Source organism: Ambystoma mexicanum, chromosome 1p (assembly GCF_040938575.1).
Source record: "Ambystoma mexicanum isolate Mex_15411 chromosome 1p, UKY_AmexF1_1, whole genome shotgun sequence".
NCBI classification, from domain to species: Eukaryota; Metazoa; Chordata; class Amphibia; order Caudata; family Ambystomatidae; genus Ambystoma; species Ambystoma mexicanum.
The window spans coordinates 1,225,912,172-1,225,937,817 of NC_090921.1; the positions used below are offsets into that span (position 1 = coordinate 1,225,912,172).

Consider the following 25,646-nt stretch of genomic DNA (forward strand, 5'->3'; position numbering starts at 1 on the left):
CTGCTTTTGATGTGCTTGCAATGCTGTTTGCTTTTGATGAGAAAGCTGTTGACCTTAAGGTTCTTCCAATTGTCTGTCTTCTTGTAGATGATTCTGTAACTATTCCTGCTGTGCTGCCACTGAGTGTGACACTTCTGTGCGTTAAATCTTCTGGGAGTTCTGTTTGGGTGGTGTTGTTTTGAGATACTGTTGTCTTCACTTCTTGAGTTGCAGTGGTGTTACTATTTCGTGCTGGTGTCATTTTAACAGCTTGAGTGCTTTCAAGCCCCCTGTTAGTGGTCACTTGTTGGGATGCAGTGTTTGTAAAGCCCCTTGCTGTTGTCCCATTACTGACAGAAGTGTGTTCAGCTGACAATGAACTTGTCACTTCTTGATCTGTGGTTCTTTCAAATGACTTTGCAGTAGATTCTTTGAGGGATGCTGAACTTTCAGTATACACTGACGTTGTTGCTTCTGTTTGGGAAGCAGTGCTGTGAACAGAACTTGCAGTGCTGACTTTTGAGGTTGCATTGCTTCCAACTACATTTATTGTTGTCACATTTCTGCCTCCGGTGCTTCCAGTATTAACTGTGATCGTTGATTCTTTATGGTACACAGTGCTTTCGGCAGCAGTGCTTGCAATGTCCCTTGAGGTTTGGGATGCTGTATTTTCATCTATTCTGGATGTTGTCACCACCTGACTTGCTGTGCTTTCTAATATCTGTGCTGTTGTTTCTGTTTCTGCTAGAGTGCTTTCAAATGTGATTCCAGAGGTTACTTTGTGGTCTGCAGTACTTTCAGCTACTTTTGCAGATGTCGCTTCTTGAGATGCAGTACTTTCAGCTATCCTTGGCGTTGTCTCTTTCTGACCTGTTGTACTTTCAATTGTCCCTGCTTTTGTAAAAGTTTCAGCTAGAGTGCTTTCCATTGCTCTAGAGGTCCTTTCCTGGGCTGCAGTGTGTGTAAGTCCCTTTTCTGTTGTTCCTTCAGTGCTAACACTGCTTTCAGGTGTTATAACAGATGTCACTTTGTGGTCTGCAGTACTTTCAGCTACTTTTGCAGATGTCTCTTCTTGAGATGCAGTACTTTCAGCTATCCTGGGTGTTGTCTCTTTCTGACCTGTTGTACTTTCAACTGTCCCTGCTTTTGTACCAGTTTCAGCTAGCGTGCTTTCAATTGCTCCTCTAGAGGTCACTTTGTGGGCTGCAGTGTTTGTAAATCTCTTTGCTGTTGTTCCTTCAGTGACAACACCGCTTTCAGGTGATATAACAGTTGTCATTTTGTGGTCTGCAGTACTTTCAGCTACTGTTGCAGACGTCTCTTCTTGTGGTGTAGTACTCTCAGCTATCCTGGGTGTTGTCTCTTTCTGACCTGATGTACTTTCAACTGTCCCTGCTTTTGTAATAGTTTCAGCTGGAGTGCTTTCAATTTCTCCTCTAGAGGTCATTTTGTTGGCTGCAGTGTGTGTAAGTCCATCTTCTGTTGTTCCTTCAGTGACAACACTGCTTTCAGGTGTTATAACAGTTGTCACTTTGTGGTCTGCAGTGCTTTCAGCTACTTTTGTAGATGTCTCTTCTTGAGATGCAGTACTTTTAGCTATCCTGGGTGTTGTCTCTATCTGACCTGTTGTGCGTTCAACTGTCCCTGCTGTTGTACCAGTTTCAGCTAGAGTTCTTACAATTACTCCCCTAGACGTCATTTTGTGGGCTGCAGTGTGTGTAGGTCCATTTTCTGTTGTTCCTTCAGTGACAACACTGCTTTCAGGTGTTATAACAGTTGTCACTTTGTGGTCTGCAGTGCTTTCAGCTACTTTTGTAGATGTCTCTTCTTGAGATGCAGTACTTTCAGCTATCCTGGGTGTTGTCTCTTTCAGACCTGTTGTACTTTCAACTGTCCCTGCTTTTGTAACAGTTTCAGATAGAGTGCTTACAATTACTCCTCTAGAGGTCATTTCGTGGACTGAAGTGTGTGTAAGTCCCTCTGCTGTTGTTCCTTCAGTGACAACAGTGCTTTCAGGTGCTATAACAGTTGTCCCTTTGTGGTCTACAGTACTTTCAGCTACTTTTGCAGATGTCTCTTCTTGAGATGCAGTACTCTCAGCTATCCTGGGTGTTGTCTCTTTCTGACCTGATGTACTTTCAACTGTCCCTGCTTTTGTAATAGTTTCAGCTGGAGTGCTTTCAATTTCTCCTCTAGAGGTCATTTTGTTGGCTGCAGTGTGTGTAAGTCCATCTTCTGTTGTTCCTTCAGTGACAACACTGCTTTCAGGTGTTATAACAGTTGTCACTTTGTGGCTTGCAGTGTTTTCAGTTACCTTTGTGGATGTCTCTTCTTGAGATGCAGTACTTTCAGCTATCCTGGGTGTTGTCTCTTTCGGACCTGTTGTACTTTCAACTGTCCCTGCTTTTGTACCAGTTTCAGCTAGAGTGCTTACAATTACTCCTCTAGAGGTCATTTTGTGGGCTGAAGTGTGTGTAAGTCCCTCTGCTGTTGTTCCTTCAGTGACAACAGTGCTTTCAGGTGCTATAACAGTTGTCCCTTTGTGGTCTGCAGTACTTTCAGCTACTTTTGCAGATGTCTCTTCTTGAGATGCAGTACTTTCAGCTATGCTGGGTGTTGTCTCTTTCTGACCTGTTGTACTTTCAACTGTCGCTGCTTTTGTCCCAGTTGCAGGTAGAGTGCTTTCAATTGCTCCTCTAGAGGTCATTTCGTGGGCTGCCGTTATTGTAAGTCCTTTTGCTGTTGTTCTTTCAGTGACAACACTGCTTTTAGGTGTTACAACAGTTGTCCCTTTGTGGTCTGCAGTACTTTCAGCTACTTTTGCAGATGTCTCTTCTTGAGATGCAGTACTTTCAGCTATGCTGGGTGTTGTCTCTTTCTGACCTGTTGTACGTTCAACTGTCCCTGCTTTTGTACCAGTTTCAGCTAGAGTGCTTTCAATTGCTCCTCTAGAGGTCATTTCATGGGCTGAAGTGTGTGTAAGTCTCTCTGCTGTTGTTCCTTCAGTGACAACACTGCTTTCAGGTGTCATAACAGTTGTCACTTTGTGGTCTGCAGTGCTTTCAGCTACTTCTGTAGATGTCTCTTCTTGAGATGCAGTACTTTCAGCTCTCCTGGGTGTTGTCTCTATCTGACCTGATGTACTTTCAACTGTCCCTGTTTTTGTAACAGTTTCAGCTGGAGTGCTTTCAATTTCTCCTCTAGAGGTCATTTTGTTGGCTGCAGTGTGTGTAAGTCCCTTTTCTGTTGTTCCTTCAGTGACAACACTGCTTTCAGGTTTTATAACTGTTGTCACTTTGTGGTCTGCAGTGCTTTCAGCTACTTTTGTGGAAGTCTCTTCTTGAGATGCAGTACTTTCAGCTATCCCGGGTGTTGTCTCTTTCGGAACTGGTGTACTTTCAACTGTCCCTGCTTTTGTTCCAGTTTCAGCTAAAGTGCTTTCAATCGCTCCTCTAGAGGTCATTTTGGGGGCTGCACTGTGTGTAAGTCCATCTTCTGTTGTTCCTTCAGTGACAACACTGCTTTCAGGTGTTATAACAGTTGTCACTTTGTGGCTTGCAGTGTTTTCAGTTACCTTTGTGGATGTCTCTTCTTGAGATGCAGTACTTTCAGCTATCCTGGGTGTTGTCTCTTTCGGACCTGTTGTACTTTCAACTGTCCCTGCTTTTGTACCAGTTTCAGCTAGAGTGCTTACAATTACTCCTCTAGAGGTCATTTTGTGGGCTGAAGTGTGTGTAAGTCCCTCTGCTGTTGTTCCTTCAGTGACAACACTGCTTTCAGGTGCTATAACAGTTGTCCCTTTGTGGTCTGCAGTACTTTCAGGTACTTTTGCAGATGTCTCTTCTTGAGATGCAGTACTTTCAGCTATGCTGGGTGTTGTCTCTTTCTGACCTGTTGTACTTTCAACTGTCGCTGCTTTTGTCCCAGTTGCAGGTAGAGTGCTTTCAATTGCTCCTCTAGAGGTCATTTCGTGGGCTGCCGTTATTGTAAGTCCTTTTGCTGTTGTTCTTTCGGTGACAACACTGCTTTTAGGTGTTACAACAGTTGTCCCTTTGTGGTCTGCAGTACTTTCAGCTACTTTTGCAGATGTCTCTTCTTGAGATGCAGTACTTTCAGCTATGCTGGGTGTTGTCTCTTTCTGACCTGTTGTACGTTCAACTGTCCCTGCTTTTGTACCAGTTTCAGCTAGAGTGCTTTCAATTGCTCCTCTAGAGGTCATTTCATGGGCTGAAGTGTGTGTAAGTCTCTCTGCTGTTGTTCCTTCAGTGACAACACTGCTTTCAGGTGTCATAACAGTTGTCACTTTGTGGTCTGCAGTGCTTTCAGCTACTTTTGTAGATGTCTCTTCTTGAGATGCAGTACTTTCAGCTCTCCTGGGTGTTGTCTCTATCTGACCTGATGTACTTTCAACTGTCCCTGTTTTTGTAACAGTTTCAGCTGGAGTGCTTTCAATTTCTCCTCTAGAGGTCATTTTGTTGGCTGCAGTGTGTGTAAGTCCCTTTTCTGTTGTTCCTTCAGTGACAACACTGCTTTCAGGTTTCATAACTGTTGTCACTTTGTGGTCTGCAGTGCTTTCAGCTACTTTTGTGGAAGTCTCTTCTTGAGATGCAGTACTTTCAGCTATCCCGGGTGTTGTCTCTTTCGGAACTGGTGTACTTTCAACTGTCCCTGCTTTTGTTCCAGTTTCAGCTAAAGTGCTTTCAATTGCTCCTCTAGAGGTCATTTTTGGGGCTGCACTGTGTGTAAGTCCATCTTCTGTTGTTCCTTCAGTGACAACACTGCTTTCAGGTGCTATAACAGTTGTCACTTTGTGGTCTGCAGTGCTTTCAACTACTTTTGTAGATGTCTCTTCTTGAGATGCAGTACTTTCAGCTATCCTGGGTGTTGTCTCTTTCGGACTGGTTGTACTTTCAACTGTCCCTGCTTTTGTACCAGTTTCAGCTAGAGTGCTTACAATTACTGCTCTAGAGGTCATTGTTTGGGCTAAAGTGTGTGTAAGTCCCTCTGCTGTTGTTCCTTCAGTGACAACAGTGCTTTCAGGTGCTATAACAGTTGTCCCTTTGTGGTCTACAGTACTTTCAGCTACTTTTGCAGATGTCTCTTCTTGAGATGCAGTACTTTCAGCTATGCTGGGTGTTGTCTCTTTCTGACCTGTAGTACTTTCAACTGTCGCTGCTTTTGTCCCAGTTGCAGGTAGAGTGCTTTCAATTGCTCCTCTAGAGGTCATTTCGTGGGCTGTCGTTATTGTAAGTCCCTTTACTGTTGTTCTTTCAGTGACAACACTGCTTTTAGGTGTTACAACAGTTGTCCCTTTGTGGTCTGCAGTACTTTCAGCTACTTTTGCAGATGTCTCTTCTTGAGATGCAGTACTTTCAGCTATGCTGGGTGTTTTCTCTTTCTGACCTGTTGTACTTTCAACTGTCCCTGCTTTTGTACCAGTTTCAGCTAGCGTGCTTTCAATGACTCCTCTAGAGCTCATTTCGGGGGCTGCAGTGTGTGTAAGTCCCTTTGCTGTTGTTCCTTCAGTGACAACACTGCTTGCAGTTGTTATAACAGTTGTCACTTTGTGGCCTGCAGTGCTTTCAGCTACTTTTGTGGATGTCTCTTCTTGAGATGCAGTACTCTCAGCTATCCTGGGTGTTGTCTCTTTCGGAACTGGTGTACTTTCAACTGTCCCTGCTTTTGTTCCAGTTTCAGCTAAAGTGCTTTCAATTGCTCCTCTAGAGGTCATTTTGGGGGCTGCACTGTGTGTAAGTCCATCTTCTGTTGTTCCTTCAGTGACAACACTGCTTTCAGGTGTTATGACAGTTGTTATTTTGTGGTCTGCAGTACTTGCAGCTGCTTTTGTAGAAGTCTCTTCTTGAGATTCAGTACTTTCAGCTATCCTCAGTGTTGTTTCTTTTGGACCTGTTGTACTTTGAACTGTCCCTGCCTTTGTTCCAGTTTCAGCTGGGGTGCTTTTAATTGCTCCTCTAGAGGTCATTTTGGGTGCTGCACTGTGTGTAAGTCCATTTTCTGTTGTTCCTTCAGTGACAACACTGCTTTCAGGTGTTATAACAGTTGTCACTTTGTGGTCTGCAGTGCTTTCAGCTACTTTTGTAGATGTCTCTTCTTGAGATGCAGTACTTTCAGCTATACTGGGTGTTTTGTCTATCTGACCTGTTGTACGTTCAACTGTCCCTGCTGTTGTACCAGTTTCAGCTAGAGTGCTTACAATTAATCCCCTAGAGGTCATTTTGTGGGCTGCAGTGTGTGTAGGTCCATTTTCTGTTGTTCCTTCAGTGACAACACTGCTTTCAGGCGTTGTAACAGTTGTCACTTTGTGGTCTGCAGTGCTTTCAGCTACTTTTGTAGATGTCTCTTCTTGAGATGCAGTACTTTCAGCTACCCTGGGTGTTGTCTCTTTCTGACCTATCGTACTTTCAACTGTCCCTGCTGTTGTACCAGTTTCAGCTAGAGTGCTTACAATTACTCCCCTAGAGGTAATTTCGTGGGCTCCCGTTATTGTAAGTCCCTTTGCTGTTGTTCTTTCAGTGACAACACTGCTTTTAGGTGTTACAACAGTTGTCACTTTGTGGTCTGCAGTACTTTCATCTACTTTTGCAGATGTCTCTTCTTGAGATGCAGTACTTTCAGCTATGCTGAGTGTTTCCTCTTTCTGACCTGTTGTACTTTCAACTGTCACTGCTTTTGTACCAGTTTCAGCTAGCGTGCTTTCAATTACTCCTCTAGAGCTCATTTCAGGGGCTGCAGTGTGTGTAAGTCCCTTTGCTGTTGTTCCTTCAGTGACAACACTGCTTGCAGTTGTTATAACAGTTGTCACTTTGTGGCCTGCAGTGCTTTCAGCTACTTTTTTGGATGTCTCTTCTTGAGATTCAGTACTCTCAGCTATCCTGGGTGTTGTCTCTTTCTGACCTGATGTACTTTCAACTGTCCCTGCTTTTGTAATAGTTTCAGCTGGAGTGCTTTCAATTTCTCCTCTAGAGGTCATTTTGTTGGCTGCAGTGTGTGTAAGTCCATCTTCTGTTGTTCCTTCAGTGACAACACTGCTTTCAGGTGTTATAACAGTTGTCACTTTGTGGTCTGCAGTGCTTTCAGCTACTTTTGTAGATGTCTCTTCTTGAGATGCAGTACTTTCAGCTATCCTGGGTGTTGTCTCTATCTGACCTGTTGTGCGTTCAACTGTCCCTGCTGTTGTACCAGTTTCAGCTAGAGTGCTTACAATTACTCCCCTAGAGGTCATTTTGTGGGCTGCAGTGTGTGTAGGTCCATTTTCTGTTGTTCCTTCGGTGACAACACTGATTTCAGGTTTTATAACAGTTGTCACTTTGTGGTCTGCAGTGCTTTCAGCTACTTTTGTAGATGTCTCTTCTTGAGATGCAGTACTTTCAGCTATCCTGGGTGTTGTCTCTTTCGGACCTGTTGTACTTTCAACTATCCCTGCTTTTGTAACAGTTTCAGATAGAGTGCTTACAATTACTCCTCTAGAGGTCATTTCGTGGGCTGCCGTTATTGTAAGTCCCTTTGCTGTTGTTCTTTCAGTGACAACACTGCTTTCAGGTGTTACAACAGTTGTCCCTTTGTGGTCTGCAGTACTTTCACCTACTTTTGCAGATGTCTCTTCTTGAGATGCAGTACTTTCAGCTATGCTGGGTGTTGTCTCTTTCTGACCTGTTGTACGTTCAACTGTCCCTGCTTTTGTACCAGTTTCATCTAGAGTGCTTTCAATTACTCCTCTAGAGCTCATTTCCTGGGCTGCAGTGTGTGTAAGACCCTTTGCTGTTGTTCCTTCAGTGACAACACTGCTTGCAGTTGTAATAACAGTTGTCACTTTGTGGCTTGCAGTGTTTTCAGTTACCTTTGTGGATGTCTCTTCTTGAGATGCAGTACTTTCAGCTATCCTGGGTGTTGTCTCTTTCGGACCTGTTGTACGTTCAACTGTCCCTGCTTTTGTACCAGTTTCAGCTAGAGTGCTTTCAATTACTCCTCTAGAGCTCATTTCGGGGGCTGCAGTGTGTGTAAGACCCTTTGCTGTTGTTCCTTCAGTGACAACACTGCTTGCAGTTGTAATACCAGTTGTCACTTTGTGGCTTGCAGTGTTTTCAGTTACCTTTGTGGATGTCTCTTCTTGAGATGCAGTACTTTCAGCTATCATGTGTGTTGTCTCTTTCGGACCTGTTGTACTTTCAACTGTCCCTGCTTTTGTACCAGTTTCAGCTAGAGTGCTTACAATTACTCCTCTAGAGGTCATTTTGTGGGCTGAAGTGTGTGTAAGTCCCTTTGCTGTTGTTCTTTCAGTGACAACACTGCTTTCAGGTGTTACAACAGTTGTCCCTTTGTGGTCTGCAGTACTTTCAGCGACTTTTGCAGATGTCTCTTCTTGAGATGAAGTACTTTCAGCTATGCTGGGTGTTGTCTCTTTCTGACCTGTTGTACGTTCAACTGTCCCTGCTTTTGTACCAGTTTCAGCTAGAGTTCTTTCAGTTGCTCCTCTAGAGGTCATTTCATGGGCTGAAGTGTGTGTAAGTCCCTCTGCTGTTGTTCCTTCAGTGACAACACTGCTTTCAGGTGCTATAACAGTTGTCCCTTTGTGGTCTGCAGTACTTTCAGCTACTTTTGCAGATGTCTCTTCTTTAGATGCAGTACTTTCAGCTATGCTGGGTGTTGTCTCTTTCTGACCTGTTGTACTTTCAACTGTCGCTGCTTTTGTCCCAGTTGCAGGTAGAGTGCTTTCAATTGCTCCTCTAGAGGTCATTTCGTGGGCTGCCGTTATTGTAAGTCCCTTTGCTGTTGTTCTTTCAGTGACAACACTGCTTTCAGGTGTTACAACAGTTGTCCCTTTGTGGTCTGCAGTACTTTCAGCTACTTTTGCAGATGTCTCTTCTCGAGATGCAGTACTTTCAGCTATGCTGGGTGTTGTCTCTTTCTGACCTGTTGTACGTTCAACTGTCCCTGCTTTTGTACCAGTTTCAGCTAGAGTGCTTTCAATTGCTCCTCTAGAGGTCATTTCATGGGCTGAAGTGTGTGTAAGTCTCTCTGCTGTTGTTACTTCAGTGACAACACTGCTTTCAGATGTTATAACAGTTGTCACTTTGTGGTCTGCAGTGCTTTCAGCTACTTTTGTAGATGTCTCTTCTTGAGATGCAGTACTGTCAGCTCTCCTGGGTGTTGTCTCTATCTGACCTGATGTACTTTCAACTGTCCCTGTTTTTGTAACAGTTTCAGCTGGAGTGCTTTCAATTTCTCCTCTAGAGGTCATTTTGTTGGCTGCAGTGTGTGTAAGTCCCTTTTCTGTTGTTCCTTCAGTGACAACACTGCTTTCAGGTTTTATAACTGTTGTCACTTCGTGGTCTGCAGTGCTTTCAGCTACTTTTGTGGAAGTCTCTTCTTGAGATGCAGTACTTTCAGCTATCCTGGGTGTTGTCTCTTTCGGACCTGTTGTACTTTCAACTGTCCCTGCTTTTGTACCAGTTTCAGCTAGAGTGCTTACAATTACTCCTCTAGAGGTTATTGTTTGGGCTAAAGTGTGTGTAAGTCCCTCTGCTGTTGTTCCTTCAGTGACAACAGTGCTTTCAGGTGCTATAACAGTTGTCCCTTTGTGGTCTACAGTACTTTCAGCTACTTTTGCAGATGTCTCCTCTTGAGATGCAGTACTTTCAGCTATGCTGGGTGTTGTCTCTTTCTGACCTGTAGTACTTTCAACTGTCGCTGCTTTTGTCCCAGTTGCAGGTAGAGTGCTTTCAATTGCTCCTCTAGAGGTCAATTCGTGGGCTGCCGTTATTGTAAATCCCTTTGCTGTTGTTCTTTCAGTGACAACACTTCTTTCAGGTGTTACAACAGTTGTCCCTTTGTGGTCTGCAGTACTTTCAGCTACTTTTGCAGATGTCTGTTCTTGAGATGCAGTACTTTCAGCTATGCTGGGTGTTGTCTCTTTCTGACCTGTTGTACGTTCAACTGTCCCTGCTTTTGTACCAGTTTCAGCTAGAGTGCTTTCAATTACTCCTGTAGAGCTCATTTCGGGGGCTGCAGTGTGTGTAAGACCCTTTGCTGTTGTTCCTTCAGTGACAACACTGCTTGCAATTGTTATAACAGTTGTCACTTTGTGGTCTGCAGTGCTTTCAGCTACCTTTGTGGATGTCTCTTCTTGAGATGCAGTACTTTCAGCTATCCTGTGTGTTGTCTCTTTCTGACCTGTTGTACTTTCAACTGTCCCTGCTTTTGTACCAGTTTCAGCTAGAGTGCTTTCAATTACTCCTCTAGAGCTCATTTCGGGGGCTGCAGTGTGTGTAAGTCCATTTGCTGTTGTTCGTTCAGTGACAACACTGCTTTCAGGTGATATAACAGTTGTCCCTTTGTGGTCTGCAGTACTTTCAGCTACTGTTGCAGACGTCTCTTCTTGAGATGCAGTACTTTCAGCTATCCTGGGTGTTGTCTCTTTTGGACCTGTTGTACTTTCAACTGTCCCTGCTTTTGTACCAGTTTCAGCTCGAGTGCTTACAATTACTCCTCTGGAGGTCATTTTGTGGGCTGAAGTGTGTGTAAATCCCTCTTCTGTTGTTCCTTCAGTGACAACACTGTTTTCAGGTGCTATAACAGTTGTCCCTTTGTGGTCTGCAGTACTTTCAGCTACTTTTGCAGAAGTCTCTTCTTGAGAGGCAGTACTTTCAGCTATGCTGGGTGTTGTCTCTTTCTGACCTGTTGTACTTTCAACTGTCGCTGCTTTTGTCCCAGTTGGAGGTAGCGTGCTTTCAATTGCTCCTCTAGAGGTCATTTCGTGAGCTGCCGTTATTGTAAGTCCCTTTGCAGTTGTTCTTTCAGTGAAAACACTGCTTTCAGGTGTTACAACAGTTGTCCCTTTGTGGTCTGCAGTACTTTCAGCTACTTTTGCAGATGTCTCTTCTTGGGATGCAGTACTTTCAGTTATGCTGTGTGTTGTCTCTTTCTGACCTGTTGTACTTTCAACTGTCCCTGCTTTTGTACTAGTTTCAGCTAGAGTGCTTTCAATTACTCCTCTAGAGCTCATTTCGGGGGCTGCAGTGTGTGTAAGTCCATTTGCTGTTGTTCCTTCAGTGACAACACTGCTTTCAGGTGATATAACAGTTGTCCCTTTGTGGTCTGCAGTACTTTCAGCTACTTTTGCAGATGTCCCTTCTTGAGATGCAGTACTTTCAGCTATCCTGGGTGTTGTCTCTTTCTGACCTGCTGTACTTTCAACTGTCCCTGCTTTTGTAACAGTTTCAGCTAGAGTGCTTTCAATTGCTCCTCTAGAGGTCACTTTGTGGGCTGCAGTGTTTGTAAATCCCTTTGCTGTTGTTCCTTCAGTGACAACACTGCTTTCAGGTGTTACAACAGTTGTCCCTTTGTGGTCTGCAGTACTTTCAGCTACTTTTGCAGATGTCTCTTCTTGGGATGCAGTACTTTCAGTAATGCTGTGTGTTGTCTCTTTCTGACCTGTTGTACTTTCAACTGTCCCTGCTTTTGTACCAGTTTCAGCTAGAGTGCTTTCAATTACTCCTCTAGAGCTCATTTCGGGGGCTGCAGTGTGCGTAAGTCCATTTGCTGTTGTTCCTTCAGTGACAACACTGCTTTCAGGTGATATAACAGTTGTCCCTTTGTGGTCTGCAGTACTTTCAGCTACTGTTGCAGACGTCTCTTCTTGAGATGCAGTACTTTCAGCTATCCTGGGTGTTGTCTCTTTCGGACCTGTTGTACTTTCAACTGTCCCTGCTTTTGTACCAGTTTCAGCTAGAGTGCTTTCAATTGCTCTTCTAGAGGTCATTTCATGGGCTGCGGTGTGTGTAAGTCCCTTTGCTGTTGTTCCTTCAGTGACAACACTGCTTGCAGTTGTTATAACAGTTGTCACTTTGTGGCCTGCAGTGCTTTCAGCTACTTTTGTGGATGTCTCTTCTTGAGATGCAGTACTTTCAGCTATCCTGGGTGTTGTCTCTTTCTGACCTGCTGTACTTTCAACTGTCCCTGCTTTTGTAACAGTTTCAGCTAGAGTGCTTTCAATTGCTCCTCTAGAGGTCACTTTGTGGGCTGCAGTGTTTGTAAATCCCTTTGCTGTTGTTCCTTCAGTGACAACACCGCTTTCAGGTGATATAACAGTTGTCATTTTGTGGTCTGCAGTACTTTCAGCTACTGTTGCAGACGTCTCTTCTTGAGGTGTAGTACTTTCAGCTATCCTGGTTGTTGTCTCTTTCTGACCTGTTGTACTTTCAACTGTCCTTGCTTTTGTACCAGTTTCAGCTAGAGTGCTTACAATTGCTCCTCTAGAGGTCATTTCATGGGCTGCAGTGTTTGTAAATCCCTTTGCTGTTGTTCCTTCAGTGGCAACACTGCTTTCAGGTGTTATAGCAGTTGTCACTTTGTGGTCTACAGTGCTTTCAGCTGCTTTTGTAGAAGTCTCTTCTTGAGATGCAGTACTTTCAGCTATCCTCAGTGTTGTTTCTTTTGGACCTGTTGTACTTTGAACTGTCCCTGCCTTTGTTCCAGTTTCAGTTGGAGTGCTTTCAATTGCTCCTCTAGAGGTCATTTTGGGGGCTGCACTGTGTGTAAGTCCCTTTGCTGTTGTTCCTTCAGTGGCAACACTGCTTTCAGGTGTTATAGCAGTTGTCACTTTGTGGTCTACAGTGCTTTCAGCTGCTTTTGTAGAAGTCTCTTCTTGAGATACAGTACTTTCAGCTATCCTCAGTGTTGTTTCTTTTGGACCTGTTGTACTTTGAACTGTCCCTGCCTTTGTTCCAGTTTCAGCTGGAGTGCTTTCAATTGCTCCTCTAGAGGTCATTTTGGGGGCTGCACTGTGTGTAAGTCCATTTTCTGTTGTTCCTTCAGTGACAACACTTATTTCAGGTGTTATAACAGTTGTCACTTTGTGGTCTGCAGTGCTTTCAGCTACTTTTGTAGATTTCTCTTCTTGAGATGCAGTACTTTCAGCTATCCTGGGTGTTGTGTCTATCTGACCTGTTGTACGTTCAACTGTCCCTGCTGTTGTACCAGTTTCAGCTAGAGTGCTTACAATTACTCCCCTAGAGGTCATTGTGTGGGCTGCAGTGTGTGTAGGTCCGTTTTCTGTTGTTCCTTCAGTGACAACACTGCTTTCAGGTGTTATAACCGTTGTCACGTTGTGGTCTGCAGTGCTTTCAGCTACTTGTGTAGATGTCTCTTCTTGAGATGAAGTACTTTCAGCTATCCTGGGTGTTGTCTCTTTCGGACCTGTTGTACTTTCAACTGTCCCTGCTTTTGTAACAGTTTCAGCTAGAGTGCTTACAATTACTCCTCTAGAGGTCATTTTGGGGGCTGCACTGTGTGTAAGTCCATTTTCTGTTGTTCCTTCAGTGACAACACTGCTTGCAGTTGTTATAACAGTTGTCACTTTGTGGCCTGCAGTGCTTTCAGCTACTTTTGTGGATGTCTCTTCTTGAGATGCAGTACTTTCAGCTATGCTGGGTGTTGTCTCTTTCTGACCTGTTGTACTTTCAACTGTCCCTGCTTTTGTACCAGTTTCAGCTAGAGTGCTTTCAATTACTCCTCTAGAGCTCATTTCGGGGGCTGCAGTGTGTGTAAGTCCATTTGCTGTTGTTCCTTCAGTGACAACACTGCTTTCAGGTGATATAACAGTTGTCCCTTTGTGGTCTGCAGTACTTTCAGCTACTGTTGCAGACGTCTCTTCTTGAGGTGTAGTACTTTCAGCTATCCTGGTTGTTGTCTCTTTCTGACCTGTTGTACTTTCAACTGTCCTTGCTTTTGTACCAGTTTCAGCTAGAGTGCTTACAATCGCTCCTCTAGAGGTCATTTCATGGGCTGCAGTGTTTGTAAGTCCCTTTGCTGTTGTTCCTTCAGTGGCAACACTGCTTTCAGGTGTTATAGCAGTTGTCACTTTGTGGTCTACAGTGCTTTCAGCTGCTTTTGTAGAAATCTCTTCTTGAGATGCAGTACTTTCAGCTATCCTCAGTGTTGTTTCTTTTGGACCTGTTGTACTTTGAACTGTCCCTACCTTTGTTCCAGTTTCAGCTGGAGTGCTTTCAATTGCTCCTCTAGAGGTCAGTTTGGGGGCTGCACTGTGTGGAAGTCCATTTTCTGTTGTTCCTTCAGTGACAACACTTATTTCAGGTGTTATAACAGTTGTCACTTTGTGGTCTGCAGTGCTTTCAGTTACTTTTGTAGATGTCTCTTCTTGAGATGCAGTTCTTTCAGCTATCCTGGGTGTTGTGTCTATCTGACCTGTTGTACGTTCAACTGTCCCTGCTGTTGTACCAGTTTCAGCTAGAGTGCTTACAATTACTCCCCTAGAGGTCATTTTGTGGGCTGCAGTGTGTGTAGGTCCATTTTCTGTTGTTCTTTCAGTGACAACACTGCTTTCAGGCGTTATAACAGTTGTCACTTTGTGATCTGCAGTGCTTTCAGCTACTTTTGTAGATGTCTCTTCTTGAGATGCAGTACTTTCAGCTATCCTGGGTGTTGTCTCTATCTGACCTGTTGTACTTTCAACTGTCCCTGCTGTTGTACCAGTTTCAGCTAGAGTGCTTACAATTACTCCCCTAGAGGTCGTTTTGTGGGCTGCAGTGTGTGTAGGTCCATTTTCTGTTGTTCCTTCAGTGACAACACTGCTTTCAGGTGTTATAACAGTTGTCACTTTGTGGTCTGCAGTGCTTTCAGCTACTTGTGTAGATGTCTCTTCTTGAGATGCAGTACTTTCAGCTATCCTGGGTGTTGTCTCTTTCGGACCTGTTGTACTTTCAACTGTCCCTGCTTTTGTAACAGTTTCAGCTAGAGTGCTTACAATTACTCCTCTAGAGGTCATTTCGTGGACTGAAGTGTGTGTAAATCCCTCTCCTGTTGTTCCTTCAGTGACAACAGAGCTTGCAGGTGCTATAATAGTTGTCCCTTTGTGGTCTACAGTACTTTCAGATACTTTTGCAGATGTCTCTTCTTGAGATGCAGTACTTTCAGCTTTGCTGGGTGTTGTCTCTTTCTGGCCTGTAGTACTTTCAACTGTCGCTGCTTTTGTCCCAATTGCAGGTAGAGTGCTTTCAATTGCTCCTCTAGAGGTCATTTCGTGGGCTGCCGTTATTGTAAGTCCCTTTGCTGTTGTTCTTTCAGTGACAACACTGCTTTCAGGTGTTACAACAGTTGTCCCTTTGTGGTCTGCAGTACTTTCAGCTACTTTTGCAGATGTCTCTTCTTGAGATGCAGTACTTTCAGCTATGCTGGGTGTTGTCTCTTTCTGACCTGTTGTACGTTCAACTGTCCCTGCTTTTGTACCAGTTTCAGCTAGAGTGCTTTCAATTACTCCTCTAGAGCTCATTTCGTGCGCTGCCGTTATTGTAAGTCCCTTTGCTGTTGTTCTTTCAGTGACAACACTGCTTTCAGGTGTTGCAACAGTTGTCCCTTTGTGGTCTGCAGTACTTTCAGCTACTTTTGCAGATGTCTCTTCTTGAGATGCAGTACTTTCAGCTTTGCTGGGTGTTGTCTCTTTCTGATCTGTTGTACTTTCAACTGTCCCTGCTTTTGTATCAGTTTCAGCTAGAGTGCTTTCAATTACTCCTCTAGAGCTCATTTCGGGGGCTGCAGTGTGTGTAAGTCCCTTTGCTGTTGTTCCTTCAGTGACAACACTGCTTGCAGTTGTTATAACAGTTGTCACTTTGTGGCCTGTGGTGCGTTCAGCTACTTTTGTGGATGTCTCTTCTTGAGATGCAGTACTCTCAGCTATCCTGGGGGTTGTCTCTTTCTGACCTGCTGTACTTTCAACTGTCCCTGCTTTTGTAACAGTTTCAGCTACAGTGCTTTCAATTGCTCTTCTAGAGGTCATTTCATGGGCTGTGGTGTGTGTAAGTTCCTTTGCTGTTGTTCCTTCAGTGACAACACTGCTTTCAGGTGATATAACAGTTGTCCCTTTGTGATCTGCAGTGCTTTCATCTACTTTTGCAGATGTCTCTTCTTGAGATGCAGTACTTTCAGCTATGCTGGGTGTTGTCTCTTCCTGACCTGTTGTACTTTCAACTGTCACTGCTTTTGTCCCAGTTGCAGATATAGTGCTTTCAATTGCTCCTCTAGAGGTCATTATGTGGGCTGCCGTTATTGTAAGTCCCTTTGCTGTTGTTCTTTCAGTGACAACACTGCTTTCAGGTGTTACAACAGTTGTCCCTTTGTGGTATGCAGTACTTTCAGCTACTTTTGCAGATGTCTCTTCTTGGGATGCAGTACTTTCAGCTATGCTGGGTGTTGTCTCTTTCTGACCTGTTGTACTTTCAACTGTCGCTGCTTTTGTTCCAGTTGCAGGTATAGTGCTTTCAATTGCTCCTCTAGAGGTCGTTTCGTGGGCTGCCGTTATTGTAAGTCCCTTTACTGTTGTTCTTTCAGTGACAACACTGCTTTCAGGTGTTACAACAGTTGTCCCTTTATGGTCTGCAGTGCTTTCAGCTACTTTTGTAGATGTCTCTTCTTGAGATGCAGTACTTTCAGCTATCCTGGGTGTTGTCTCTATCTGACCTGTTGTACTTTCAACTGTCCCTGCTGTTGTACCAGTTTCAGCTAGAGTGCTTACAATTACTCCCCTAGAGGTCGTTTTGTGGGCTGCAGTGTGTGTAGGTCCATTTTCTGTTGTTCCTTCAGTGACAACACTGCTTTCAGGTGTTATAACAGTTGTCACTTTGTGGTCTGCAGTGCTTTCAGCTACTTGTGTAGATGTCTCTTCTTGAGATGCAGTACTTTCAGCTATCCTGGGTGTTGTCTCTTTCGGACCTGTTGTACTTTCAACTGTCCCTGCTTTTGTAACAGTTTCAGCTAGAGTGCTTACAATTACTCCTCTAGAGGTCATTTCGTGGACTGAAGTGTGTGTAAATCCCTCTCCTGTTGTTCCTTCAGTGACAACAGAGCTTGCAGGTGCTATAATAGTTGTCCCTTTGTGGTCTACAGTACTTTCAGCTACTTTTGCAGATGTCTCTTCTTGAGATGCAGTACTTTCAGCTTTGCTGGGTGTTGTCTCTTTCTGGCCTGTAGTACTTTCAACTGTCGCTGCTTTTGTCCCAATTGCAGGTAGAGTGCTTTCAATTGCTCCTCTAGAGGTCATTTCGTGGGCTGCCGTTATTGTAAGTCCCTTTGCTGTTGTTCTTTCAGTGACAACACTGCTTTCAGGTGTTACAACAGTTGTCCCTTTGTGGTCTGCAGTACTTTCAGCTACTTTTGCAGATGTCTCTTCTTGAGATGCAGTACTTTCAGCTATGCTGGGTGTTGTCTCTTTCTGACCTGTTGTACGTTCAACTGTCCCTGCTTTTGTACCAGTTTCAGCTAGAGTGCTTTCAATTACTCCTCTAGAGCTCATTTCGTGCGCTGCCGTTATTGTAAGTCCCTTTGCTGTTGTTCTTTCAGTGACAACACTGCTTTCAGGTGTTGCAACAGTTGTCCCTTTGTGGTCTGCAGTACTTTCAGCTACTTTTGCAGATGTCTCTTCTTGAGATGCAGTACTTTCAGCTTTGCTGGGTGTTGTCTCTTTCTGATCTGTTGTACTTTCAACTGTCCCTGCTTTTGTATCAGTTTCAGCTAGAGTGCTTTCAATTACTCCTCTAGAGCTCATTTCGGGGGCTGCAGTGTGTGTAAGTCCCTTTGCTGTTGTTCCTTCAGTGACAACACTGCTTGCAGTTGTTATAACAGTTGTCACTTTGTGGCCTGTGGTGCGTTCAGCTACTTTTGTGGATGTCTCTTCTTGAGATGCAGTACTCTCAGCTATCCTGGGGGTTGTCTCTTTCTGACCTGCTGTACTTTCAACTGTCCCTGCTTTTGTAACAGTTTCAGCTACAGTGCTTTCAATTGCTCTTCTAGAGGTCATTTCATGGGCTGTGGTGTGTGTAAGTTCCTTTGCTGTTGTTCCTTCAGTGACAACACTGCTTTCAGGTGATATAACAGTTGTCCCTTTGTGGTCTGCAGTGATTTCATCTACTTTTGCAGATGTCTCTTCTTGAGATGCAGTACTTTCAGCTATGCTGGGTGTTGTCTCTTTCTGACCTGTTGTACTTTCAACTGTCACTGCTTTTGTCCCAGTTGCAGATAGAGTGCTTTCAATTGCTCCTCTAGAGGTCATTATGTGGGCTGCCGTTATTGTAAGTCCCTTTGCTGTTGTTCTTTCAGTGACAACACTGCTTTCAGGTGTTACAACAGTTGTCCCTTTGTGGTATGCAGTACTTTCAGCTACTTTTGCAGATGTCTCTTCTTGGGATGCAGTACTTTCAGCTATGCTGGGTGTTGTCTCTTTCTGACCTGTTGTACTTTCAACTGTCGCTGCTTTTGTTCCAGTTGCAGGTATAGTGCTTTCAATTGCTCCTCTAGAGGTCGTTTCGTGGTCTGCCGTTATTGTAAGTCCCTTTACTGTTGTTCTTTCAGTGACAACACTGCTTTCAGGTGTTACAACAGTTGTCCCTTTATGGTCTGCAGTACTTTCAGCTACTTTTGCAGATGTCTCTTCTTGAGATGCAGTACTTTCAGCTATGCTGGGTGTTGTCTCTTTCTGACCTGTTGTACTTTCAACTGTCCCTGCTTTTGTAACAGTTTCAGCTATAGTGCTTTCAATTGCTCCTCTAGAGGTCACTTTGTGGGCTGCAGTGTTTGTAAATCCCTTTGCTGTTGTTTCTTCAGTGACAACACTGCTTTCAGGTGATATAACAGTTGTCCCTTTGTGGTCTGCAGTACTTTCAGCTACTGTTGCAGACGTCTCTTCTTGAGATGCAGTACTTTCAGCTATCCTGGGTGTTGTCTCTTTCGGACCTGTTGTACTTTCAACTGTCACTGCTTTTGTACCAGTCTCAGCTAGAGTGCTTTCAATTGCTCTTCTAGAGGTCATTTCATGGGCTGCGGTGTGTGTAAGTCCCTTTGCTGTTGTTCCTTCAGTGGCAACACTGCTTTCAGGTGTTATAACAGTTGTCCCTTTGTGGACTGCAGTACTTCCAGCTACTTTTGCAGATGTCCCTTCTTGAAATGTAGTACTTTCATCTATGCTGGATGTTGTCTCTTTCTGACCTGCTGTACTTTCAACTGTCCCTGCTTTTGTACCAGTTTCAGCTAGAGTACTTTCAATTACTCCTCTAGAGCTCATTTCGGGGGCTGCAGTGTGTGTAAGTCCCTTTGCTGTTGTTCCTTCAGTGACAACACTGCTTGCAGTTGTTATAACAGTTGTCACTTTGTGGCCTGCACTGCTTTCAGCTACTTTTGTGGATGTCTCTTCTTGAGATGCAGTACTTTCAGCTATGCTGGGTGTTGTCTCTTTCTGACCTGTTGTAGTTTCAACTGTCCCTGCTTTTGTACCAGTTTCAGCTAGAGTGCTTTCAATTACTCCTCTAGAGCTCATTTCGGGGGCTGCAGTGTGTGTAAGTCCATTTGCTGTTGTTCCTTCAGTGACAACACTGCTTTCAGGTGATATAACAGTTGTCCCTTTGTGGTCTACAGTACTTTCAGCTACTTTTGCAGATGTCTCTTCTTGAGATGCAGTACTCTCAGCTATCCTGGGTGTTGTCTCTTTCTGACCTGATGTACTTTCAACTGTCCATGCTTTTGTAATAGTTTCAGCTAGAGTGCTTTCAATTGCTCCTCTAGAGGTTACTTTGTGGGCTGCAGTGTTTGTAAATCCCTTTGCTGTTGTTCCTTCAGTGACAACACCGCTTTCAGGTGATATAACAGTTGTCATTTTGTGGTCTGCAGTACTTTCAGCTACTGTTGCAGACGTCTCTTCTTGAGGTGTAGTACTTTCAGCTATCCTGGTTGTTGTCTCTTTCTGACCTGTTGTACTTTCAACTGTCCTTGCTTTTGTACCAGTTTCAGCTAGAGTGCTTACAATTGCTCCTCTAGAGGTCATTTCATGGGCTGCAGTGTTTGTAAATCCCTTTGCTGTTGTTCCTTCAGTGGCAACACTGCTTTCAGGTGTTATAGCAGTTGTCACTTTGTGGTCTACAGTGCTTTCAGCTGCTTTTGTAGAAGTCTCTTCTTGAGATGCAGTACTTTCAGCTATCCTCAGTGTTGTTTCTTTTGGACCTGTTGTACTTTGAACTGTCCCTGCCTTTGTTCCAGTTTCAGTTGGAGTGCTTTCAATTGCTCCTCTAGAGGTCATTTTGGGGGCTGCACTGTGTGTAAGTCCCTTTGCTGTTGTTCCTTCAGTGGCAACACTGCTTTCAGGTGTTATAGCAGTTGTCACTTTGTGGTCTACAGTGCTTTCAGCTGCTTTTGTAGAAGTCTCTTCTTGAGATGCAGTACTTTCAGCTATCCTCAGTGTTGTTTCTTTTGGACCTGTTGTACTTTGAACTGTCCCTGCCTTTGTTCCAGTTTCAGCTGGAGTGCTTTCAATTGCTCCTCTAGAGGTCAGTTTGGGGGCTGAACTGTGTGGAAGTCCATTTTCTGTTGTTCCTTCAGTGACAACACTTATTTCAGGTGTTATAACAGTTGTCACTTTGTGGTCTGCAGTGCTTTCAGTTACTTTTGTAGATGTCTCTTCTTGAGATGCAGTACTTTCAGCTATCCTGGGTGTTGTGTCTATCTGACCTGTTGTACGTTCAACTGTCCCTGCTGTTGTACCAGTTTCAGCTAGAGTGCTTACAATTACTCCCCTAGAGGTCATTTTGTGGGCTGCAGTGTGTGTAGGTCCATTTTCTGTTGTTCTTTCAGTGACAACACTGCTTTCAGGCGTTATAACAGTTGTCACTTTGTGATCTGCAGTGCTTTCAGCTACTTTTGTAGATGTCTCTTCTTGAGATGCAGTACTTTCAGCTATCCTGGGTGTTGTCTCTATCTGACCTGTTGTACTTTCAACTGTCCCTGCTGTTGTACCAGTTTCAGCTAGAGTGCTTACAATTACTCCCCTAGAGGTCGTTTTGTGGGCTGCAGTGTGTGTAGGTCCATTTTCTGTTGTTCCTTCAGTGACAACACTGCTTTCAGGTGTTATAACAGTTGTCACTTTGTGGTCTGCAGTGCTTTCAGCTACTTGTGTAGATGTCTCTTCTTCAGATGCAGTACTTTCAGCTATCCTGGGTGTTGTCTCTTTCGGACCTGTTGTACTTTCAACTGTCCCTGCTTTTGTAACAGTTTCAGCTAGAGTGCTTACAATTACTCCTCTAGAGGTCATTTCGTGGACTGAAGTGTGTGTAAATCCCTCTCCTGTTGTTCCTTCAGTGGCAACAGAGCTTTCAGGTGCTATAATAGTTGTCCCTTTGTGGTCTACAGTACTTTCAGCTACTTTTGCAGATGTCTCTTCTTGATATGCAGTACTTTCAGCTTTGCTGGGTGTTGTCTCTTTCTGGCCTGTAGTACTTTCAACTGTCGCTGCTTTTGTCCCAATTGCAGGTAGAGTGCTTTCAATTGCTCCTCTAGAGGTCATTTCGTGGGCTGCCGTTATTGTAAGTCCCTTTGCTGTTGTTCTTTCAGTGACAACACTGCTTTCAGGTGTTACAACAGTTGTCCCTTCGTGGTCTGCAGTACTTTCAGCTACTTTTGCAGATGTCTCTTCTTGAGATGCAGTACTTTCAGCTATGCTGGGTGTTGTCTCTTTCTGACCTGTTGTACGTTCAACTGTCCCTGCTTTTGTACCAGTTTCAGCTAGAGTGCTTTCAATTACTCCTCTAGAGCTCATTTCGTGCGCTGCCGTTATTGTAAGTCCCTTTGCTGTTGTTCTTTCAGTGACAACACTGCTTTCAGGTGTTGCAACAGTTGTCCCTTTGTGGTCTGCAGTACTTTCAGCTACTTTTGCAGATGTCTCTTCTTGAGATGCAGTACTTTCAGCTTTGCTGGGTGTTGTCTCTTTCTGATCTGTTGTACTTTCAACTGTCCCTGCTTTTGTATCAGTTTCAGCTAGAGTGCTTTCAATTACTCCTCTAGAGCTCATTTCGGGGGCTGCAGTGTGTGTAAGTCCCTTTGCTGTTGTTCCTTCAGTGACAACACTGCTTGCAGTTGTTATAACAGTTGTCACTTTGTGGCCTGTGGTGCGTTCAGCTACTTTTGTGGATGTCTCTTCTTGAGATGCAGTACTCTCAGCTATCCTGGGGGTTGTCTCTTTCTGACCTGCTGTACTTTCAACTGTCCCTGCTTTTGTAAAAGTTTCAGCTACAGTGCTTTCAATTGCTCTTCTAGAGGTCATTTCATGGGCTGTGGTGTGTGTAAGTTCCTTTGCTGTTGTTCCTTCAGTGACAACACTGCTTTCAGGTGATATAACAGTTGTCCCTTTGTGGTCTGCAGTGCTTTCATCTACTTTTGCAGATGTCTCTTCTTGAGATGCAGTACTTTCAGCTATGCTGGGTGTTGTCTCTTTCTGACCTGTTGTACTTTCAACTGTCGCTGCTTTTGTCCCAGTTGCAGATAGAGTGCTTTCAATTGCTCCTCTAGAGGTCACTTTGTGGGCTGCCGTTATTGTAAGTCCCTTTGCTGTTGTTCTTTCAGTGACAACACTGCTTTCAGGTGTTACAACAGTTGTCCCTTTGTGGTCTGCAGTACTTTCAGCTACTTTTGCAGATGTCTCTTCTTGGGATGCAGTACTTTCAGCTATGCTGGGTGTTGTCTCTTTCTGACCTGTTGTACTTTCAACTGTCGCTGCTTTTGTTCCAGTTGCAGGTATAGTGCTTTCAATTGCTCCTCTAGAGGTCGTTTCGTGGGCTGCCGTTATTGTAAGTCCCTTTGCTGTTGTTCTTTCAGTGACAACACTGCTTTCAGGTGTTACAACAGTTGTCCCTTTATGGTCTGCAGTACTTTCAGCTACTTTTGCAGATGTCTCTTCTTGAGATGCAGTACTTTCAGCTATGCTGGGTGTTGTCTCTTTCTGACCTGTTGTACTTTCAACTGTCCCTGCTTTTGTACCAGTTTCAGCTAGAGTACTTTCAATTGCTCCTCTAGAGCTCATTTCGGGGGCTGCAGTGTGTGTAAGTCCCTTTGCTGTTGTTCCTTCAGTGACAACACTGCTTGCAGTTGTTATAACAGTTGTCACTTTGTGGCCTGCAGTGCTTTCAGCTACTTTTGTGGATGTCTCTTCTTGAGATGCAGTACTTTCAGCTATCCTGGGTGTTGTCTCTTTCTGACCTGCTGTACTTTCAACTGTCCCTGCTTTTGTAACAGTTTCAGCTACAGTGCTTTCAATTGCTCCTCTAGAGGTCACTTTGTGGGCTGCAGTGTTTGTAAATCCCTTTGCTGTTGTTCCTTCAGTGACAACACCGCTTTCAGGTGATATAACAGTTGTCATTTTGTGGTCTGCAGTACTTTCAGCTACTGTTGCAGACGTCTCTTCTTGAGGTGTAGTACTTTCAGCTATCCTGGTTGTTGTCTCTTTCTGACCTGTTGTACTTTCAACTGTCCTTGCTTTTGTACCAGTTTCAGCTAGAGTGCTTACAATTGCTCCTCTAGAGGTCATTTCATGGGCTGCAGTGTTTGTAAATCCCTTTGCTGTTGTTCCTTCAGTGGCAACACTGCTTTCAGGTGTTATAGCAGTTGTCACTTTGTGGTCTACAGTGCTTTCAGCTGCTTTTGTAGAAGTCTCTTCTTGAGATGCAGTACTTTCAGCTATCCTCAGTGTTGTTTCTTTTGGACCTGTTGTACTTTGAACTGTCCCTGCCTTTGTTCCAGTTTCAGTTGGAGTGCTTTCAATTGCTCCTCTAGAGGTCATTTTGGGGGCTGCACTGTGTGTAAGTCCCTTTGCTGTTGTTCCTTCAGTGGCAACACTGCTTTCAGGTGTTATAGCAGTTGTCACTTTGTGGTCTACAGTGCTTTCAGCTGCTTTTGTAGAAGTCTCTTCTTGAGATGCAGTACTTTCAGCTATCCTCAGTGTTGTTTCTTTTGGACCTGTTGTACTTTGAACTGTCCCTGCCTTTGTTCCAGTTTCAGCTGGAGTGCTTTCAATTGCTCCTCTAGAGGTCATTTTGGGGGCTGCACTGTGTGTAAGTCCATTTTCTGTTGTTCCTTCAGTGACAACACTGCTTGCAGTTGTTATAACAGTTGTCACTTTGTGGCCTGCAGTGCTTTCAGCTACTTTTGTGGATGTCTCTTCTTGAGATGCAGTACTTTCAGCTATGCTGGGTGTTGTCTCTTTCTGACCTGTTGTACTTTCAACTGTCCCTGCTTTTGTACCAGTTTCAGCTAGAGTGCTTTCAATTACTCCTCTAGAGCTCATTTCGGGGGCTGCAGTGTGTGTAAGTCCATTTGCTGTTGTTCCTTCAGTGACAACACTGCTTTCAGGTGATATAACAGTTGTCCCTTTGTGGTCTGCAGTACTTTCAGCTACTGTTGCAGACGTCTCTTCTTGAGATGCAGTACTTTCAGCTATCCTGGGTGTTGTCTCTTTCGGACCTGTTGTACTTTCAACTGTCCCTGCTTTTGTACCAGTTTCAGCTAGAGTGCTTTCAATTGCTCTTCTAGAGGTCATTTCATGGGCTGCGGTGTGTGTAAGTCCCTTTGCTGTTGTTCCTTCAGTGGCAACACTGCTTTCAGGTGTTATAACAGTTGTCCCTTTGTGGTCTGCAGTACTTCCAGCTACTTTTGCAGATATCCCTTCTTGAGATGCAGTACTTTCATCTATGCTGGATGTTGTCTCTTTCTGACCTGCTGTACTTTCAACTGTCCCTGCTTTTGTACCAGTTTCAGCTAGAGTACTTTCAATTACTCCTCTAGAGCTCATTTCGGGGGCTGCAGTGTGTGTAAGTCCCTTTGCTGTTGTTCCTTCAGTGACAACACTGCTTGCAGTTGTTATAACAGTTGTCACTTTGTGGCCTGCAGTGCTTTCAGCTACTGTTGTGGATGTCTCTTCTTGGGATGCAGTACTTTCAGCTATCCTGGGTGTTGTCTCTTTCTGACCTGCTGTACTTTCAACTGTCCCTGCTTTTGTAACAGTTTCAGCTAGAGTGCTTTCAATTGCTCCTCTAGAGGTCACTTTGTGGGCTGCAGTGTTTGTAAATCCCTTTGCTGTTGTTCCTTCAGTGACAACACCGCTTTCAGGTGATATAACAGTTGTCATTTTGTGGTCTGCAGTACTTTCAGCTACTGTTGCAGACGTCTCTTCTTGAGGTGTAGTACTTTCAGCTATCCTGGTTGTTGTCTCTTTCTGACCTGTTGTACTTTCAACTGTCCTTGCTTTTGTACCAGTTTCATCTAGAGTGCTTACAATTGCTCCTCTAGAGGTCATTTCATGGGCTGCAGTGTTTGTAAGTCCCTTTGCTGTTGTTCCATCAGTGGCAACACTGCTTTCAGGTGTTATAGCAGTTGTCACTTTGTGGTCTACAGTGCTTTCAGCTGCTTTTGTAGAAGTCTCTTCTTGAGATGCAGTACTTTCAGCTATCCTCAGTGTTGTTTCTTTTGGACCTGTTGTTCTTTGAACTGTCCCTGCCTTTGTTCCAGTTTCAGCTGGAGTGCTTTCAATTTCTCCTCTAGAGGTCATTTTGGGGGCTGCACTGTGAGTAAGTCCATTTTCTGTTGTTCCTTCAGTGACAACACTTATTTCAGGTGTTATAACAGTTGTCACTTTGTGGTCTGCAGTGCTTTCAGCTACTTTTGTAGATGTCTCTTCTTGAGATGCAGTACTTTCAGCTATCCTGGGTGTTGTGTCTATCTGACCTGTTGTACGTTCAACTGTCCCTGCTGTTGTACCAGTTTCAGCTAGAGTGCTTACAATTACTCCCCTAGAGGTCATTTTGTGGGCTGCAGTGTGTGTAGGTCCA

At 44.2% G+C, this 25,646-nt stretch overlaps 1 protein-coding gene across 1 annotated transcript in view; it reads right to left on the bottom strand.

Annotated features, from left to right (window-relative positions):
• LOC138452295 (mucin-19-like) overlaps positions 1–25,646 on the bottom strand; it is a 127,445-nt gene that overhangs the window by 85,332 nt on the left and 16,467 nt on the right. The window contains exon 4 of the mRNA XM_069604962.1: positions 1–25,646. This exon is cut by the window's right edge and continues 4,495 nt beyond it. Within this exon, the coding sequence (XP_069461063.1) occupies positions 1–25,646 (25,646 nt within the window).